Below are 20,188 nucleotides of genomic sequence, written 5' to 3' on the forward strand. Positions count from 1 at the left end.
TTATTGTCTATTTTGTGGGATGAGTGAATCTGCGTCGGGCGGCCTGGTCACGCGGCGAGCTTTCCTTGCGCCAGGGACCGCGGCGAGCGGGGAGTGCCGTGGCGGAGCGGCCGGCCGGGAAGCGTTCCCCTGGTTGAGGCCCTGGGTGCCGCTGCTCCGGGCCCTCCCGGAGGGACGCTTGCGGACCCCCGGCGCGGAGGTTCCCTCCGCAGCACCAGCGCGGCGCTGGCCGGGCTGCGGTACAGCTCTGGCTTTTTGGCAAAGCCGGTTCTCCAGAAGCTTTTGCCGAAGCGGCTCTTGAGCTGCGGGTGCGGAGATCTGGGAGTGGGGTTACACCCCGGACCGCCCTGCGCCGTGTAAGCCGGGCAAAGCTGGGTTAACGGGAGCCCGCAGCCTCTGTGCGAGCGGGGTGGCGAGCCTGCGCGCCGTCACCTCGGGCTGCGGGCCGTCACCCCCCGCTTCGGGCGGCGCACGGGGCCCACGCCGCCGTTCGGAGCCCGTTCCTCCCTCAGCACAGAGCAGAAGCCAGGGTCACACGAGTTTTCGGCTGGGGGCGCTGGGCGGAGGATGCCGCTCCTGGCAGCACCCGCTGCTCCGCGTCACTCCCGGGCCCTCCGGTTCGGAGGAGCCCCCCGGCGCCCGTCCCGCCTTCTCCGCCCAGCTCCTGGCGCAGTCGCGTTGCGGCTCTGCGGTTTGCCGTGCGCTCGTGCTTTTTAAAGAAGTTCCTGGGACCGCTGTGGCGACGGGCTCCTCCGAAGGGCCCGCGGGCTGGGAGCGGCGGGTGCGGGGGGCTCGGGCGGGCCGCGGCCCGGTGCGCGCGGAGGCCCCAGGTGGTTAGGAAAGGCCGCCCGCTCGGCGCTGGAGGAGCGGCTCCAGAAGGGGCTGCGGGTGGGCAGGCGGCCGCGAACCCTTCTCTCTGTCTCCCTGCCAGCCGCCGTCGGGCCGAGCAGCACTTTCCTGGGACGAGCTGTCGGAAACAGGCGGGCTTTTTTGTTTTAATTGCTTCCTGTGAGGCCCTAATGTTTCTAAAGATAAACACAGCTCTCCCCTTGGCCGCAGCTCAAGGAACAGCGAAGCTTTACCAGGAGCGACGCTCCGTATCAGCGTGTACCGTGCCCCCTCTCCAAATCTGCGGTTTGTTTTGCAGGCGGTAGGCCATCGTTCCTCCTGCTTCCTGCCCGGGACGGTTTATTTCATGGGGAACGGGAGGTCCTGCCCAGCCGGTCCTTCCTGGATCCCGGGATCCTTCCCGACCCGCTCAGCTCCCCGTGCTGGGGCGGCCGTCAGGGCAGCTGAGCGTTGTCCTGGGAGCACCGCGCTTCGGCACGTGCAGCGGGAGGTCCGAGCGGCCCTTCCCACGGCGGGCCGGGGCGGTGGGAGCACGGCCGGCTCCGGCTCCCCTCGCTCCCGGGCTTTTCCGGCCACGAGGCCTGGCCCCGGCGCGTTGGCAGCTGGCAGGTCCTGTGGCATGGAGCAGCCCCGCTCCCCAGCCGCCCCCGCTCGGCCGTGTGCCCGCCGGCCGGGGGAGACGGGGCGGCTCGCCGACACCTCTCGCCCTAATTTGGGAGCGAGTAAGAGCAGGTTTGAGGAAGGTAATGACAGCCCGAGGACGGGAGCGGGGGCCTGGGGAAGGAACGGCGTGAAAATAGAACGGTGAAGGGCTCTGCGAGGGAGAACACGCCGTCCGCTTCTTCAGAGGCTTTAATTTTGGCTCTTCTATAGCCGTCCCGTTACTCAGCGGCGCGTCCGGAGCCTCCGAGAGCCGCGACGGGCAGCGGAGGTGCCGCGCTGGGGAAACGGCAGCGGGTCCACGCCGCCCCGCACCCGCTGGGCGGCGTCGCTCCCGCTGGCCCTTCCGGAGGATGTTCCGCCTGGGAGCCGGCGCCCCGGAACGGAGCGTTCTGCCTGCCCCTGGGAGCTGCTCCGGCGTTGGAAGGAGCGTTCCCCGCAGGAGCTGGTCCTGTTCCGGTTGGAGTGGGATGCAGACAGCTTGCTTCACCACCCAGTCCTGCGTTCGATCCCAGCCCAAGCTGTTTGTCCTTGCGCTCAGACGTCACCAAGGCAGTCGTTAAGCACTCAGTGGCTGCATTTTCCCCCTAATTTCCTTGATTTAAATATTCCCAGAACAGGAGTTGTAGTTCTGGGTGCGACTTTGTCTCTTGGCGGAGACTTTCGCCTTCAAACACCGTCCCAAGGGCCTTCGTAACGTCCAGCAGTCTCTGCCTTGTCCCGCCCTGTCCCGCGGGCTGCGTCCGGGCGCGGGGGCCTTGGCGGCTGTGCGGCCGCTGGTGTTCCTGCGGGCCAAGCTGCGTGTCTTCCCAAGTTTCTTGTCCCGTGAAATTGCGTCGTGAAGTGAAGAAGCGCGAGTGGGTTACGGGAAGCTCGGTGACGAGTGGCGTCCCTCAGGGGTCCGTGCTGGGCCCAGCCCTGTTCAACATCTCTGTCAGGACACGGACAGTGGGACAGAGTGCACCCTCAGCAAGTTCACCGATGACACCAAGCTGTGTGGTGCCGTCGACACGCTGGAGGGGAGGGAGCCATCCAGAGGGACCTGGGCAGGCTGGAGAGGGGGCCCGTGCCAACCTCACGGAGTCCAACCAGGCCAAGGGCAAGGTCCTGCACCTGGGTCATGGCAATCCCAGCACAAATCCAGGCTGGGGGGGAACGGATGGAGAGCAGCCCTGAGGAGAAGGACTGGGGGTGCTGGTGGGCGAGAAGCTCAACGTGAGCCGGCAACGGGCGCTGGCAGCCCAGAAACCAACGGCACCCTGGGCTGCACCCCCAGCAGCGCGGGCAGCGGGCGAGGGAGGGGATTCTGCCCCTCTGCCCCGCTCTGGTGAGACCCCCCTGCAGCGCTGCGTCCAGCTCTGGAGCCCCCAACATCAGGAGGACGTGGAGCTGGTGGAGAGGGTCCAGAGGAGGCCATGCAGATGCTGAGAGGGCTGGAGCAGCTCTGCTGTGAGGCCGGGCTGGGAGAGCTGGGGCTGCTCAGCCTGGAGCAGAGGAGGCTCCGGGGAGAGCTGAGAGCTGGCCCAGGCTGCCCAGAGAGGCGGTGGATGCCCCATCCCTGGAAACATCCCAGGCCAGGTTGGCCGGGGCTCTGAGCACCCTGATCCGGTTGGAGATGTCCCTGCTCCTGGCAGGGGGTTGGGCTGGGTGGCTGTAACGCTCCCTTCCAACCCAAGCCCCTCTGTGATGCTGGTTCTCTGTGGGGCCGTTGCTGGTGGCTGGGGCGAGGGCCGAGGGCTGTCTCCTCGGCCGGCTTGGGGCTCTCCCCAGGGGAGGGCTCGGGGCACCCTGGACGGTGCAGACGCGGGGCGGGCGCGGTGGCCGGGGGGAGCGGGCCAGCCCCACACACAGCCCCTTTGTTCTCCTCCACAGAAAAGCCATTCTTCCGTGCTCTCATGAATATGTACGGGGGGAACAGCGCGCTCCTTGTCCTCCCGCAGACACCCCCGTGTTGTTCGGGGCCGCGCGCCCGCCGTGCCGTGGGTTTGGGGGACGGGGGACGGGGTCTCTAGGATGGGGCCGGCGCGCTGGGCTTGGCTGGGACCCTGTCGTTCTGCCTCATTCTGTCCCCGTTGTTTTACCAGCTCCCAGCGCTTCTCTCCGGGAAGGAGGAGCTGATGTCCCCGGGCTGGGATGGCCCGGCTTCTCCGCTCCTGCGGCGCCGACCCCCGTCATCCTCCTCCGGCCGTGCTCCCGGTCGGCGCGGTGGGTCTCGCGTAGGAAACGCCGAGCACGGAAGCCCGCATGTGAAGGTGACACAAGCAGGGACGATCCCAGAGGTGCCTCTCCCTCACTGGGAAGCAAAGCCACGGGAAGGGCAGGGGGCTCTGTCCGGAGCCCGTTCTCCCACACTGCGCGCGGCGTGACGGGCAGAGCAGGGAGATGGCGGCCGGCGACGCCGTGGCCTGGCGTGCTTCTGTCTGAAAGCGGAACAGCAGCTGTGGGTGTCGGGCTGAAAAATAAAACCGTGCTGCCTGGCTGGCGTGTCCGTGAGGAGAGCTGCGCGGTTCGAGAGCTCGCCGTCCGTCCCCGCCAGCGCGGGCCAGCGCGGGATCTGCGGAGATGCCCTCCGGCCGCCGCTGCAGCTTGTCTCCGCTCGGGAGACTGAAATTCCCTGGGCTTTTTCCCTGTTGAATTATTTTCCCTGAGAGTGAATCCCACCCTGCGGAGGAGGAGCGGTGGAGGTACGGGGAGGGGGGACGCAGCTCTTCGCCGTGCCTGGAGGATCCGCGGCGCTCGTCACCGCGGCTGCTGTGCGCTCGCAGCTCAGCGTGCAGCGTTCGCAGCTCTCCGTCCCTTCGGCCGAGCGGCGAGGCGTGCCCCGGGGAGCCGCCGACGCTGTGCCGGGGCTGCAGCCTCGCGCCGCTCACGCTCTCGCCCTGGCAGACCTCTCCTGCGTGCCGGGCGGGCGCGAACGGGGGAGCTTCCCGCCTTCGCGTTCTGGCCGCGGGCGTGGTGCGGCCAGGTGCCGGAGCGTGGTCTGGCTTGGGCTCAGCGTGGACGGGCCGCAGCGAGGACGTGCCGCTCCGCGCCGCCCGGGGAAGCTGCGGGGGGAGCGCGAGCCTGCCGGAGCCTCCTGGCCTGGCTCCGCACCTCGCGCCGTTCCCAGCCCGCCCTCCTCGGTTGGGCGCGGCGGCTGAGCGCGGTGGTTGTGGTTTCTAATTCCAGCCTGCACGTTTCGGGTGGGAACCTCTTGCGTTCTTCTCTGAGGTTGGTTTTCTTCCAGGCCCTGCGCAGAGCCGTGCCGCTCGCCGGCAGCGCCCGCGTGCCCTCGCCTCGCAGGTGGCGTGCGGCGCTGGACGCGCGGGTGCGTTAGTCGGGCGCTGGCCGGCGCAAGGGCTCGTCCGTCCCGCGGGGCAGTTGCCCAGCTGCTGGTTTGTGTCGCGCCCCGAAGCAGTGCTGAAGCTGAGCTCCGTCTCCCCGCGCCCGGGCTGAGCCGCCCGAACGTCTCCGTGTGGGAAGTGATCCCCCGCTCCCTCCCGGCACAGCGAGACCCCCCAGCGCCGTGCTGGGAGCCAGGAGCGGAGCAGGGCTGAGCACCCCTCGTTCCTGTGCTGAGGGCTGGCGACGGCGCGTTCCTCCGTGTTACACCATACCGAATTCTCCACGTCTGGGGGTGCGGGAGTTGCGTCCGAGCCCGCAGCAGGACCGTTTCTTGCCGCTGGTGGCACTGGCGGTGCCGTGATGCTTGCTGGAACACCCTCCCCTGCTTTCGGGGGCCTGAGCGTCGGCGTGAGCGCTGGAAAGGGACCGGTTCCAAATGAGGTCCTTTGCCTAAAAACCAGTGAAAATTCCCTCCTGCGCCTCTCCGTGCCCCGTCACCGCAGCAGGCTCCGCAGGGAAGGCCCGCCGGCTCCTGAAGCAGCTGGAGAAGCTGCTGCACAGTTGGGTCCCGCGTTGGCCGGACCCTGCGGCTTCCCTGGAACAGGAGCCCGGCTGCTGGGGCGCGGAGCGGGATCGCCTGCGCTGGGCGGCTGGGCCGGCGCCGCCTTTGTGCCGGCTGCCGAGCCCCTTGGTGTGGGGCAGCACGACCCCCTCGCTGTTTCCCTGCAAGCTGGCGGGCTGGGTTGTCCAGGGAGGGTGGGCGTCTCTCCTCAGGGGACTGGGAACGCTGGGAACGCTGGGAACGTGGGCCTGGGAGATGGAGTCCCGGCTTGCTCTCCCTGCGTGGCGCTGACGCCGAGATGCCGAGAGCGAGGGAGCTGGAGGGGAGCCTCTGCTCGACCGTGACCCCGCTGGGCCGAGAGCCGGCCCTTCCCGGAGCGCGGCCCTGGCGTGCCGGCAGTTAGGGCCGGCCGGTGGGGTTGTGGTGTGTCAGCTGAATGTTGAACTTCTGGCTTATTTAGGATTTCCTGTACTGTGAAAACAGCTCAGCAACGTCCAAATTTAGCTGAGTGCTGATGCAGACCCCAACCGGCCGCCCCGGAGCGGTGGCCAGGTGTCAGCTTCGGTCGTGCCGGCCTTTCGGCAGCGCGGGGGCAGGAGGGGGCAGGAAGGAAACGCGGGGCGAAGCAGCTGCCGGAAGGCCGGCGTTCGCGGCGCACGTGCTTTCCCAGGCAGCTCGGCCGGGGACGGCAGAGCAATCGGCGGGGCCGGCCCCGCTCCCCTCCGCAGGAAGGGCCGCGCCGATCGGACGGCCCGATACGGCCGGCCAGCGGCTTGGGCGCCGCGCGCGCGGAACGGCGGGAAGCGGGGAGGCGAGGATCAGGCTGTGCGAGGAGAGCGCCCGGCAGCCTGGCTGGCCGGAATCTGCGCCTGGGGCTGCGCCTCGCTGCCCGTCACCGCGGTCAGGGTGCCACAGGTCGCTGAGCGTCCAAAAGGGTTCTGCGGTCCGCGCGGCCGGGCCCGGCCCTTTGTCCTGGCAGGAGGCAGGCCGCACCCCGCGCCGTCGCCCGCGAGCACCGGGCAGCGAGCGACGCTGTCGGCAGCGTGGGACCCGCCGCGGGAGGTGGTTTGGCGCGGGGCGAGGCCAGCGCCGGGGGGGTTTGCTTGACCTCGCGCCCGGTGCTGTTTTCGTCCCAGCTCGGCCCTGACCTTTCCATTTCAGTCCCCGGGCTGGACGTGGCGCCTTTTTTGGGGCCTTGTTTTGCTAAATTCAGCTGTGGCTGGCTGGTGGTGAGCGGAGCGGTGGAAACGGTGCCGAAAATAGTCCCTCGGTGGTGCGTGCCCGCTCCTGGCCCCGGCAGCGGGCCCGGCACCGAAGTGGGGCTGCGCCGGAGGGAGGCCGGCGGCGCGCGTGCTCCCGGCGGCAGCAGGCGGTAGGTGAGGGGCAAGCGAGCCGGTCGTCCCCCGGGACAGCGCGGCGGATGCGCAATCCCTCTGGACGGAGACGGTCCCGCTTTACGGCTGCGCCTGGCCTGTGGCAGGGGCGAAACCCTCAGGATTCCTCGTTCCCAGGCTCCAGCTTGATCCGCTGGAGCAGGGCTTTCCCCTCGGCAGATCCGGCGCTGAAAGGACCGCGTGGAAGCGCGCCCCCGGCCTCGCGGGCCCTGCGGACGAAGCAGGCGGTCCCTGAATCCCGGGGTGCTCTCGCCGCTGCTGCGGGCCGTCCCGAGGGCCGGCTGCTGCGGGGGGAGCTGGCCCGCTCCTCGGTGGGCCGATTTCCGCGCTTGTCCTAAAGCCCCGGGGAAAGGGCAGCCCCAGGGGGGCCCCGCAGTGAAACCCCGCGGCATGGTGGGGTCGTTCGGGGAAAACGTCGGGCGCCGAGCTGTGGATAGGGAGCAGGGAGTTACGGTTCGGGATCCGTGCGCGTGGCCTGCTGTTGGCAGCACCGGGAGGGAAGGTTAAACTCCGCAGAGGCCTGCCGCGCGTCGGCCCTGCCCATTAGGCGCCCAGATCACGAGCTGGCGAGCTCTTTGCTCGTGGCTCCCTTGAAGTCGCCGGTTTTCCCCCGGTCGGGGCAGCGCTGCCGTCCCGCTGCGTTTGCGGGAGGGGCTGGGGTCCCTTCTGCGCGGCCCGCGCCCGTGCAGGGCTGACGCGGTGCCACAGCGTCCCGTCTTGCTTCCGGCGCGGCGCTACCGGAGGCCGGAACGGCGGCTGCCTGCCCGCTAACCCCGCTCTTGTCTCCGCAGGGAGCGGGGATGGCCAGGGACAGATCCTCCAGCGGTTCCCGGAGAAGGACTGGGAGGACAACCCCTTTCCCCAGGGCATCGAGCTGGTGAGTGCTGGCCCTCGGGGCCCCGGGGGCGCGGGGTGGGCGACGCCGCGGCGCTGCGTGTGCGCAGCTCCCTGGGCCTGAGAGGGGCAGCCCCCAAGAGAGGGGCTCCCAGCTGCTCCCCGACGCAGCTCCAGCTCCGGAAAACGGCGGGATGCAGCGTGGTGCCTCCCAGCCAGGCCGCGTCCGGAGGGGATGGCTGCTGCGGGCCCTGCCTGGGGCTGCCTCCTCTCCTGGCCGCTCTGCTCCCTCTCCTCTGGGATCAGCTGCTCGGGACGCAGGAACGCAACGCGGCGTCGGTGTAAACCGCCCCGTTGGGAACAGCGGGGCCCTGCCGTTGCCAGGCCTCTCCCGAGCGCTCCGCCGAGCAAACCGCTCCCCTCCTGCCGCCGGCGCGATCGGCACGGCTCGCTCTCCGACTGGTCTGGCTGTGCTCCGTCTGCATCTGCCCGGAGCGGAGGGATCCTTCCCCGGCCCCGCGGACGCGTTCGCCTGCTGCTGCGAGTCCTGCGGGGCTGCGATCGTAGTTGGGTCGTAGTCGTGGAGCGACACACCCGGGCTAATTTGGCGCTGCCCGGGTTCTTCAGGCCGGCTTTTCCCTGCCCAGGGAGCGCAGGGTTGTTCTCCTTGGCTGCTGAATTTGAGCGGAGGCTCTTCTCAAACCCTCCCTGCGCGGGGGTGCGGGACGAGCCCGGCCTGCCTGGGCTCGCTGAAGGGCGCTCCTGCACCCCGGCTCGTTTTGGCCAGGGCGGCCCCGGGTACCTGGCGCAGCGAAGGGCGACCTGCGCGGTCGCCGCTCCGGGTGCCGGTGCCTCCCCTGGGCTTTGCTGAGGGGCCGGCCCGGGCCGTGGGAGCCCCTCTCCCTAGAGCAGAGGCAGCGCGCGGGGGTCTCGGACCCGTGCTGCCCACGTGCAGGGCTTTGGGGAGCTGGGAGGGGTGGTGGTGCGGCCGGCGTCTCGTGTCGTGGCTGGGGCGGGCTCCCTGCGCTGTTTAACGCTCGTTTCTGCGCAGCGGATCCGCCGCCAGCCCCGCTCCCCTGCCCGAACCCAGCTCTGCTCTGCCTCCCGCCTCTCGGAGCCGGCGATCCTTCCGTCTTTTTCGTGTGCTGGTGCCGGAGAGCTTCCACGTGAGCTGTGGTGGTGGGGCTGGTCAGGACACCCAGCGTCGCGTGCCCTCCGAAGCTCCCGCGTCGCGCCTCACCGAAAACCAAGGGGCTCCGCTGGCCCCTGCCAAGGAGCGCTGCCGGCGTGCTTCGGCCCTGGCCAGCAGCAACCCGCTGGTGGAGCGCAGGGCGCCGGAGCTGGACACCTCATCCTCATCCTCATCCTCAGCCTCATCCTCATCCTCATCCTCATCCTCATCCTCATCCTCATCCCTCTGCCCTGGCCCGGGCGCTGGGCTTCGGCAGCCGCCAAGCCGTGCCGCGTGCCCTTCGGAACGCGCGGCCGGTCACCGGGATCGGCGGCGGAGGCCGGCTCGTCTTCCGATGGCGTGCTCCCCGGAGCTGCGGCGCAGTTTCGGGCTTTCAGGCGCTGTTTGTTTGAGGCGACAGTGTGGGTTATTTTTCTGGTCGGCGTTTCCTGGTCGCCTGCGGGGCACTTGGGAGCTCTCCCAGGAACGGGGAAAGCTGCTTTTTTTCCCAAGGGTCAAACTGTCCAGCCAAAAAATCCCTGGAATTTAAACAATCGGAGCCCCGTCCTGGTGGGGGCCGGAGGTGGCTCCCAGGCTTCCCGCAACTGTCGGGAGTGTTTTGGGTGAACAGCACGTTGGGCTTCCGAAAACCGGACGGAGCCCGCGCTGGGGCGTTGGGGCTGTACCTTAGGTTGTAGTCGCTGCCGCGTTTCTTTTCAGCAGCTTTTTGGGGGAGAAGGTTTTCTGGTGTAGGGAGCAGGAGTCTGGAGCTGGCGTGCTGTCCGGCAGCGTTTCCAAACAAAAGATCCCGTCGTAGTGGGTGGAAGTTCCTCTGGAGAGCGGCACAGGATGTGACCGTGTCTCCTCTGTGGCGACGTCCTCCCCTGCCAGGCCAGGGCCGTCTCCTCCGGCAGCCCTCGAGCCCACCGCGGGTCACGCTGCCTGCCCTCGCCGGCCCGGGGGAGCGGGATCGCCGAGGTCCTGGGGCAACTGGGAGAACTGGGATGTTGTTGCGGAGAAGCCGCGGTGGCGAGCCCCGCCGCGAGCTGTGACTCACGGCGCTCGCTTCCGGGGGGTCCTGGTTGCGGCGGCCGTGGCGGTGCCGAGCGAGGTGTGCGCCACGGGAACAGAGATGCCCGATAAAAGCCGAGGCTGCAGGGGTGCGCTGTGCCTGCTGCGCCCGCTGCTCCTTCTGCTCCGGTTGGAGCAATTCCTCCTCTCCCTTCCAGATCCCACCTCACATCCCTCTGCGCCACAGTCCACAGGTCTACGGAGCACGACGTGGCGTTTTCCGTGTCTCAGGGCCGCTCGTGGATGGTTGTTGCACGCAGAGCGTGTCAGCGTGCCTGCTGGGAGCTGGGGGGTGCGGGCGACGCACTGGAGGGGAGGGATCCACCCAGAGGGACCTGGCCAGGCTGGAGAGGGGGGCCCGTGCCAACCTCACGGGGTTCAGCCAGGCCAAGGGCAAGGTCCTGCACCTGGGTCATGGCAATCCCAGCACAAATCCAGGCTGGAAGATGAATGGATGGAGAGCAGCCCTGAGGAGAAGGACTGGGGGTGCTGGTGGGCGAGAAGCTCAACGTGAGCCGGCAACGGGCGCTGGCAGCCCAGAAACCAACGGCACCCTGGGCTGCACCCCCAGCAGCGCGGGCAGCGGGCGAGGGAGGGGATCCTGCCCCTCTGCCCCGCTCTGGTGAGACCCCCCTGCAGCGCTGCGTCCAGCTCTGGAGCCCCCAACAGCAGAAGGACGTGGAGCTGGTGGAGAGGGCCCAGAGGAGGCCACGCAGATGCTGAGAGGGCTGGAGCAGCTCTGCTGTGCGGCCGGGCTGGGAGAGCTGGGGCTGCTCCGCCTGGAGCAGAGGAGGCTCCGGGGAGAGCTGAGAGCTGGCCCAGGCTGCCCAGAGAGGCGGTGGATGCCCCATCCCTGGAAACATCCCAGGCCAGGTTGGCCGGGGCTCTGAGCACCCTGATCCGGTTGGAGATGTCCCTGCTCCTGGCAGGGGGTTGGGCTGGGTGGCTGTAACGCTCCCTTCCCACCCAAACCCCTCTGGGATTCTACTGGGCACATCCAAGCCTCCAGATACATTTCACCTCCCGTCGATCGCGGCTGGGCTGCCTCGGGATCGGATGAGCAGCGCCTGCCTTTCCTGGGGGCCGTGTGTCCTTGCTGGAGGATCTCAGCTGAAGCGAGGGGGCGGTTGCGCAGGGCAGACACCTGCGTGCCTGGTGCTTTATGAACACGCGGCTGTGGCTGCTTTGCGTTCGCCTCTGCCGGATAAACCAGCCGAGGAGCGTCGCGTGCAGTCGCGCTGGGGTGGAGCGACGCCAGGGCGTAGCCGGGGCGCATCCGCGTACCGCGGCGGCATATGCTGGCCCAGGGTGTCACTTGCTGTGGTTTGAAGTGACCTACGCTCTCAGCAGACGCTATTTTTAGGAAGCTGACTCTTATCCCGCGGATTGGGAAGAGTCCCGCAGCGGCTTGGAGGCCGGGTGGGTGTCAGGAGCCTCCTGCGCCTCCCAGGGCGGGACCGCGCGCGGCGGGGCCCTGGCTTTGCTGGGTGCAGCAGCTGGAACGCTGCGTGAAGAGCCGCAGGTGCGTTCACACTCACGTCGTGCCGTCGCTTCCCTGCGCCTGTTGAGCAGCGGCGTGATTGCCTCTGGAATGGGCTAGAGCTCCTTGGCGCGGAAGGCGGTGCCACTGGGGAGCGGAGCGGACCCCGTGCCTGCCGACGGCGGGGACGTCGGACTCGTCCTGGGGTTGGTTCCCTTCCAGAGGAGCAGCCCGGGGGGTCTGGGCTTCCGATTCCCAGGCCTCCGGATGGGCACGCTTGACCCCCGACGCCTGGCGTGTGCGTACCTGCCTCCGTGGGGAAAGCTTGGCGCCGCGGAGAGGGAGGAGAGGAGGGAGGGTCTGCGCACGCACGTGGAGTGCGAGGGTGGCGCCGGGAGTGGCTGATGGATGGAAGACGTCACCGGGTTGGAACCAGCTTTGACTCGCAAAGATCCGGGCTGCAGCAGCGATTCCCGCAGCTTTGTGGCGTGTCCGCCCTTTCTGCCGCTTCATTCCCATCTTCAGTTTTGCTTGTTGCCTCCTCTCCGGAGCGCGTTGGGCCACGACCCCCGGAGGAGCCAGGCTTTCCCGCTCTCAGCGAGGGCCCGAAAGCGTTGGGAATTTTCCACGGCTCCTCACCAGCCGACGGCAAGATGCTGAGGAAATAAAGAAAAATCCCTTGAGAGTTGGAAACCCTGGGGGAGTCCTGGGGCCGCTGGCCAAAATTACCCGCCGGCCGTGGGAGGGTTCGGGAATCCCCGCGGACCGGTCGAGCTGTGCCGGGAGCTGCCCGAAGCGCGGTGTTGGCACGGCCAGGGCCGGGTGTTTTCCACCGGGGGCAGGGGCCGGTCTCACCCCGGGACCCCTCGCCTTTCCTTCCGCGTCGCTTCCGCGGCCGCCCGGCACCTGGGTGGGCTGCGGGGGCTTCGCGGGCCCGGCCGGCCTGGCGGGCCCGATGACGGCTGCCGCCTCGCACGGCACAGCCCCGGTGCCGGGCCAGCGCCTGTGGCTCTACGACGGCTGGCGGAGGGAGCCCGGCTCGGCCAGGGTGCCTCGTCGCCCTCCCTCACAGCCTGGGTTTCCCCGGGAGCCGATTCCTGGCGGTGTGGATACCTGCTGGTTTGCTTTGGCGGCGGCCGGCCCCGCCGAAGCCGCCGGCTCCCACCGCGGAAGCGCCGCGGGGCAGCGAGGGCCGCGCCGCGGGCCGGCCGAGCCCCCCTGACCACCGTCCCCTGCCCTCTCTTGCAGTTCTGCCAGCCCAGCGGCTGGCAACTCTTCACGGAGAGGAACCCCCCCACCTTCTTCGTGGCTGTGCTGACCGACATCAACTCGGAGCGGCACTACTGCGCCTGCTTCACCTTCTGGGAGGCCGTGGAGAGCGCGCAGGTACTGCGGGGGCCGGGGGGAGGCTTGGGGAGGGGGGTTGGCACAACTGGCTGGGGCGTTGGCCGGTGGTTCCTGCTTTTTGTCGGGAGGAGCCGGGCCCTGGCGTCAGGGGCCTGGGAGAGGGAGGCGCATCCTTTCTCTGACCCTGGGACGCGGCCGGTGCGTGTCTCCCCAGCCTCAGAGCCACCCCAGGAATGGAGACGAGGAGGAAGAGGAGCCGTCGTCTCCCGTTCAACCCGCGCAGCTCTTTGCTCCCAAAAGCCTGGTGCTGGTGTCGCGGCTGGACCACGCAGAGGTGTTCAGGGTAAGTCCGAAACGTGCTGGGACGGGGGTGCAGCGGCCCTGGTCGGGAGGGCGGGGAGAGCAGCATTAGCGAAGAGCTGCTGGCTCTGGGAGCGGCCGCTGGCAGGAGCGGGAGCTGTAGGAGCCCCTGGCACAGCACCCGTGGGAGAGCGGCCCGTCCCCAGCCCGGCTCCGCGGGCCGGGTCAGCGGCTGCGCGCCGAACCCGAACGGCTGCTGCGGAACAGCGAGCCAGGGGCTCGGCCGCGCGGGGCGGCTGCTGGCCTTGACCTGCTTTTGTTAACAGCACATCCGTGAAGAACAGCCCGTTCCCGCGGGAGCATTTGTCTTTGCCACCTTTCTTTTCTTCAGGCGTGCTGCGTCGCGCGGCCGGGACAGGTTTGGGAGGGCACGGGCTGCGAGCTGGGGCAGTGGGGCGAGCGCAGCCTCCCCCCGCCGAGCGGGCCGGCCGCTCCTGGTCCGAAGGGGCAATCCGCCCGGCGTTCACGGCGGGCTCTCTCTCCGCTGCCTCACCCCGGTGCTGGCCTCCTAGGAGGGCAGCGTTCTCCGGCGGGCCGGGCTGCGCCCTTCCTTCCCTCTCCTGCTGCAAGGAGATCGCTTCTGTTCTCCAGCGTCTCGTTCGCAGCCTGCTCTGCGTGGGAGCACAGCGTTCCCTCGGGGCGTGCATCCGTAACTGACGGGGGAAAATAAATCCCTCTGTTCTGTGACTGGAGCTGCTTCAAACAGCAGAAGCTCCGGGCGCCGCGGGCTCCCCGCCCCAAACCGCGTGGCCGGGCTGGGGGCTCTGGGGGTCTCGGTCCAGGCCCTGCGCGAGCGGGGTCCTCTGCAGCGGGGCGTCCCGGCTGTCGTCCCCGCTTTTGGGTATCTCTGAGGATGGAGACCGTACGGCTTCCCTGGGCGACCCGTGCCGGTGTTCAGCCACCCTTGCAGGAAGAACGTCTGTAGATTCGGTTTTTCCCAGGAAAGCCGGGAAAGCCTTGGCTGGCAGTGGGGCTGGAACAGCGGCTCCTCTCCAGCCGGCAGAAGTGGCGAGACCGAGACGGAAGGCCACGTACGGGCAGAGGTGACCTGAGCCATCAGTCCGCTTCCCTCGCCGCAAGCAGTTGCACCCTATGGTCGTCCTGGCGTCCGGGCCGGGGTTTACCACGCCGTTCCTGGCCTTCCGTGGAGCTGGAATTCTCTAGAGCGCGGGAGCTGCTCGTTTTCTCCAACCGGCGAGAGCGGAGCGAGCTGAGCCGGGCCGCCGCGGCGCCTGCCGCTCTCCCGCTGAGCAAAGGCCGGCCGTGCTGGCGATGGCGCTGGAGGAACGCGGGTCAGCTGACTGGTTCTGAAAACCAGGCGTTTCCTCTGCCCTGGACACCGCGCTGAAATGGTTCCCAGCGCGTTTCGCTCTTTGCGCACCTGAGCACTCGTCTTCCCCGGCTGGTTTTGCTCGGAGCCCCGGCGACGCTTGCGTTGCGCGTTGGGCTGCGATGTCGTTGCTCGAGTGACCGCTGCAGGGATTTCTGAGGAACGGCGAGCGAGAAGAGCACTGCGGTCCTGCCGCGCTGGCCTCGGCTCCTTTCCCGCTTTGCTGGGACACAAGCAGGAACGTCGCTGGGACACGACTCTGGGAGTGGGGTCCCTGCTCCGCGGCAGCGAGTGCCGCGTGCCCCTGACCTGCTCAAGGATCGGGAGCAGAAGCAGCCCTGCTTTCCGGCTCGGCTCGTGGCGGGACACGGTGGGTGTGCCTGTTGAGCCGTCTACCTCTCCTGTGTCCGCTCCCCGTCCCTGCCAGGAGAAGGGCGACGGGTGGAAGCTCTGCCTTGGCCCTCGGGGTGAGTGGATGGATTTCACTGGCCAAATCCGGAGCGTGGCCTCTTGCTTCCCCAGCACAGGACTCGGGTCGTTGGGGCTCCTTCTCTCCTCTGGTTAGAGGCTCTGCAGCCCAGGACCTGGACCTGCTGGTCTCTTGGCCGGTATGACACTGGACTGGCGGTCTGTCTCTGGCTGAGGATCACAAATCCCAGAGGGGTTTGGGTGGGAAGGGAGCGTTAAAGCCCACCCAGCCCAACCCCCTGCCAGGAGCAGGGACATCTCCAACCAGATCAGGGTGCTCAGAGCCCCGGCCAACCTGGCCTGGGATGTTTCCAGGGATGGGGCATCCACCGCCTCTCTGGGCAGCCTGGGCCAGTGCTCCACCACCCTCAGCGTAAAAAATTGATCGCCCCCACCCATGTGCAGGACCTTGCACTTGGCCTGGTTGAACTTCATGAGGTTGGCACGGGCCCCCCTCTCCAGCCTGTCCAGGTCCCTCTGAATGGCATCCCTCCCCTCCAGCGCGTCGACGGCACCACACAGCTCGGTGTCATCGGCGAACTTGCTGAGGGTGCACTCTATCCCACTGTGCATGTCGCCGACAAAGATGTTGAACAGGGCCGGGCCCAACATGGACCCCTGAGGGACGCCACTCGTGACCGGTCTCCACATGGACATCGAGCCGTTGACCACCACTCTCTGAGTGCGGCCATCCAGCCAACTCCTTATCCACCGAGTGGTCCGTCCATCAAACCCATGTCTCTCTAGTTTAGAGAGAAGGATGTCGTGCAGGACAGTGTCAAAAGCTTTGCACAAGTCCAGGTAGATGATGTCAGTTGCTCGTCCCTTGTCCACCGATGCCGTCACCCCGTCATACAAGGCCACCAAATTGGTCAAGCACAATCTGCCCTTGGTGAAGCCATGTTGGCTGTCACCAACCACCTCCTTGCTCTCCATGTGCCTTAGCATGGTTTCCAGGAGAATCTGCTCCGTGACCTTGCCAGGCACAGAGGTGAGGCTGACCGGCCTGGAGTTGCCCGGGTCCTCCTTGTTCCCCTTTTTGAAAATGGGGGTTGTGTTCCCCCTCTTCCAGTCATCGGGGACCTCACCAGACCACCACGACTTCTCAAATGTGATGGCCAGTGGCTCGGCAACTTCATCCGCCAGTTCCCTCGGGTGCCCAGATCGCCCCTCTGGCACCTGGCGAGACCGCGCCTGCTCTCAGCTCTCCTCGCCGCTTCCTCCGCGGAGCGTCCCGCGGAGCAGCGTGTCCCCAGGGCCGTGCGGGGGTGTGAGCTCGGTGACTCCGGCGTGGGGTAGCCCGCCTGGCCCGTTCTCCCCAGAGCCCCAGTATTTGCTCACTGGGACACAAGCAGGAACGTCGCTGGGACACGACTCTGGGAGTGGGGTCCCTGCTCCATGGCAGCGAGTGCCGCGTGCCCCTGACCTGCTCAAGGAATGGGACCTGGGGAGATGGTTTGAGTTAAAAAACCGCCCAGAGGGTGCCTTGAGGAGAAATTCCTCAGATTCCTTCTTCATCTGCGTTCCTGCTGCCGTCCTCTGCTCGTGCCCTCTGGCTCCTCCGTGCCGCGCCGGCGTTGGTTCCCAAACGGGCCAGAATGTTTTGGTTCTGCAGCGGTGACCCGGTCCGACTGCCGGAGCGCCCGGGGCTGAGCAGGAGTTACAGTGCGGTGTCGAGGACGTTGTCCAAGGGCCGGGCAGGCAGCAAGCGGAGCAGGGCCCGGCCCAGTGCCTGCGCCGGCCCTCGGTGCAGAATGGGTCACCTTCCCACCTCTGGCTTGGGGGTTTTGTGGGACTTGATGCAGATCTGCAGGGAGCGGGGCCGCTGAGGGTGCTGGAGGAGCCTGGCTGCTTTCAGTCACCTCCGCCCGCGGAGCTTGTGAACCCACTCCGCGCTGAGCTCTAGCGCAGGGGCGCGTCTGGGGACGGCTCCGGTGGCGTCGGTGCTGGGATGGGGAGGCGCTGCGGGCTGGGAGCAAACCGAGCGCGCGCTGAACGTCCTGTCCCCGCTGCTGGGGACTCGCCGTGAGCGGTCTGAGGGGGAGACCTCCCGCACTGCACCCCAGAGCTGACGCACGGGGTGTGTTTGTGGCTGGGGGGCTCCAGACCGGAGGGCGGCCCCGGCCGCGCTCGTACGCGTCTGCTTGCCGCCCCGACGCTGAGCGGCGCTGTGCTTCCCTCCGCAGAACAGCCTGGGTTTGATCTACACCATCTACGTGGACGGGCTGAGCGTGTCGCTGGAGAACGTCATCGGGAACCTCCTGACGTGTACCATCCCCATCACCGGGGGAGCCCAGGTGGGTGGCCGCCCCTCGCTCTGCGTGCTGCTGCCTCGCGGGCAGCCCTGCCGGGAGCGGGGACGCCCTGCTCGGCTCTCCTCTGGTTTTGCCGTGCTGGCGCCAGCTGAGCGTGCCTGATTCGGGCAGAGCCTGGCTCGGCGCGCTGGCAGCGAGGAGCTGCTGCGGTGCGCGGCCGCCAGCAAGCCCTTGGCTAGTGCGGGCAGCGCCTTCCCGAGCGCTTCAGAGTGGAAACAACCAGCCTCCGTGATTTGGAGCCGCTCAGCTCCTGACGGCTGTGAAGATCGTGCCGCTTCGCTTAGCTACGGCTTGCCGTGACCGGCAGCGTGCGCTGGGCACCGTGCTCCCCCCGGGAGGGAGCACTGGTGGCTCGCCCGCCAGCTGGCTTACGTAGCCCCCATCGCTCTGCGCAAATGCTGGCCGTGGTCTCTGGTCACCCCTGCGTCGGGGAGGCCTCGCTCTCTGCTCGGCCCCATCCGATTGCCTGGAGAGCTGCTCCGGAGCCGGGCGGTCACGGGCTGTCTGAGAGCGGGGACGAGTCCGCTGGAGGGAGATGGGCAGGCGAGGCCGGCGCTTGCCGGGTGAGCGGCTTGGAGCTCTGTGCTCGAGCCGCTGGCCTGTGCCTGCGCACGGCCGGCCTCGCTGATGGACGGGGCTGTGCCCAGAACCGAGGCCGCCAAAAATAACCCCACACGTTCCTCTCGCAGTCCTCCTGCTCCGGGGCGCCAGCTGGGCTTGGCCTCGCTCGCCTGAGCAGCAGATGGGTGAGAAGGGCTCGTTGGAGCCGGCTCGGGGGTGGCGGAAGGGGAGAGAGCCCAGCTGGCCCCTCGGGCAGGAGGCGTTTGGGGGCGGCAGCCTCACGGCCAGGAGCTCCTCTGCCCTGCCAGCACCTGGAACGTGACCGCGGGCCTGCGCTTGTCTCCCGCCGCGGCTTCGCTTTTGGCTGAGCTCCGCTTCCCTCGGCAAAACACGCCGTCCGATCCTCCTGCGCGCGGGCTGCAGGAGTGGAGGAGCCTTTGCGAGGCGGGGGCGGCGCTGCAGCTCCCCGGTGCCTAGAGAGGGGGGTCCTGCGGCCCTGGCCCCGGGGAGGCTGTGCCCCGTGTCTGCGCAGGCTTCTTGGGCGGCGCTGTCTGCGGGGCGGAAGGCGTGCCCCCGCGCTGCCGCCCTGGCCCGCCGTAGGTTTGGTGCTGCCCAGACGCGGGGAGCTGTGGGCGTGTGCCAGGCATCCCGCGCTCGCTCCGGCTGAGGCCGAGAGCGATGGAATTCCTCCGGGATCTGCCCAGATCGGTCCCGCTCCGTCTGGTTCCTCCCCGCTGGGACGGGCAAGCGGCAGCACGGGAGGGGAGCGGCGGTGCAGACCAGGGTGACCCCTCGAGCCGCCGTGCCCCGCTGAGCAGCGCGTTTTGGCACCGTTACTCGTCACCGCCCGGTTCCTGCAGGGTGGACCTGTGCTGCGGGAACACGTCGTGTGCTCCAGGGAGGGCAGTTCGTGGGTGGCACTCCCTTCCGCGCTGTACCTGTCCTCCCGCCGTGTCCAACGCTCTTTTCCCGTGTGGCAGCTGTTGCTTTCGCTTTGTGTGCGTGTGTGCCTCTCCTCTCCGAGCGCGCTGGCCCCCGCTCGCTGGCCTGCGCCCGTGTTCGTGCTCCCTGCCGCCGGCTGCTCCGTGTGTCTCTAACTGACAGTGCTGTCTCTGTCTGTCTCTATCTCAGCCTGACGCGGACGACGAAGCAGCGGTACGCACGCCTTTTCTGTCATCGGCTCTGTCTCCTCCTTAGCGACCTCTCTTATCGGTCTCGAGGGTGGCGCAGGCCCGCGCGCTCTTCGTCTCGGTCAGAGCGCCCCGGGGTGCCGCACGCGTGGCGCTGGCAGGCAGCGGGGGACGCGGGCGCGGGCTCTGGGCAGAGGGTTGCGTTCCTGTCCGCCTCCCCGCCAGCGCGCTTGCCCGGGGATTGTGAAACGCGGTGGCCCCGCTCTGGAAGGGTCGGGGGCGCTGGGTCTGCGCTGCCAGGCCGGGGCGGGCAGGAGCCGACGCCTGGGCCGCTGCTGTGGTGGCGTGAGCTCCCGCGGCTGCAGGAGGCTGAGCAAGGAGGGGGGTGATGGCGAAACCTGCTATTGCAGGGGGTGTTCTCCCTGGAGAGCTGGGGAGGGAGGAGGAGGGGGCCAGGTCTGCTCCTGCCCCAGCCCCTGCGGCCTGGAGAGACGCGTAGGCTTCCCTGTGCCCCCGGGAACGAGCTCGGGTCTGGGAAATGAATTATCGTGGAGCAGGAGCGACGGGGCTGTGCCCGGTCTGCGTCCCCAGCCCTCACACCAGAGCCGTCAGGGCCTGCCGCGCTGCCTCGCGAGGCGCCCTGTCCCGCGGGAGAGGCTGCCAGCTGGGCCCGCGCCAGGTCCTGGAGAAGCCCCCGTGTGCCACCGCGCAGTGCGGGTCTGGGGGCTCGCTGCCGCTTCTGCAGCCCTTGAGGAGCTGCCGGCCCGGCTGCCGGCCCTTCCAGCCTCCCGCTCCTCCCCACGACGTGCGTTGTCGCGGGCTCCTCTCCCTGCAGCAGCCGTGCTCCAGCCGTGCTGCTGCGAGGCCGTGCGCCCGGGTAGGACACGCTGCCCCGCTGGGGACCAGCGTTGCGCCGAGGGGCGCGGGCGCCCTGGTCCTGTGCACCGGGGGAATCCGGGCTGCCACCGGCTGGGCCGGGCAGCGGGGCGGCTGGCTGCCCCTCGGTGCTGGCGCTCGTCCCTCGCTTGCGCGGGCGCCTGTGACCGGGTCTGTTCTCTCTTGCAGCGGACGATCTCTCTGGGAGCCGGGGACAGGCAGGTGATCCAGACGCCCATCAATGACTCGCTTCCCGTCAGCAGCTGCAGCGTCGCCCTGCTCTTCCGCCAGCTCGGTGAGACTTCTCCCCGCGCCTCCTTCTCACGGGGTGCGGTGCCAAAGCCAGCTGGCCCAGTCCTGCGCTGGAGTTCCCTGCACCTCGCTTCCCACCGCGCCGTTGAGCCTGCTGTGTCGGCTCGGGGCTCTCTCCCAGCCGCAGCCACCTCAGGCTGAGCC

General features: G+C 68.6%; 1 protein-coding gene across 4 annotated transcripts in view; it reads left to right on the plus strand.

The window, feature by feature from the left end:
• SBF1 (SET binding factor 1) overlaps positions 1 to 20,188 on the plus strand; it is a 65,764-nt gene that overhangs the window by 24,056 nt on the left and 21,520 nt on the right. For all 4 annotated transcript variants that reach the window (XM_086743767.1, XM_086743777.1, XM_086743786.1 and 1 more), the window contains exons 2-6: positions 7,581 to 7,666; positions 12,594 to 12,731; positions 12,907 to 13,035; positions 17,037 to 17,147; positions 19,922 to 20,027. In XM_086743767.1, coding sequence (XP_086599893.1) covers positions 7,581 to 7,666; positions 12,594 to 12,731; positions 12,907 to 13,035; positions 17,037 to 17,147; positions 19,922 to 20,027 — 570 coding nt within the window. The remainder of the gene's footprint in view (positions 1 to 7,580; positions 7,667 to 12,593; positions 12,732 to 12,906; positions 13,036 to 17,036; positions 17,148 to 19,921; positions 20,028 to 20,188) is intronic.

The sequence above is a fragment of the Chlamydotis macqueenii genome, chromosome 1, assembly GCF_036417535.1.
Source record: "Chlamydotis macqueenii isolate bChlMac1 chromosome 1, bChlMac1.mat, whole genome shotgun sequence".
In the NCBI taxonomy this organism is placed as follows: Eukaryota; Metazoa; Chordata; class Aves; order Otidiformes; family Otididae; genus Chlamydotis; species Chlamydotis macqueenii.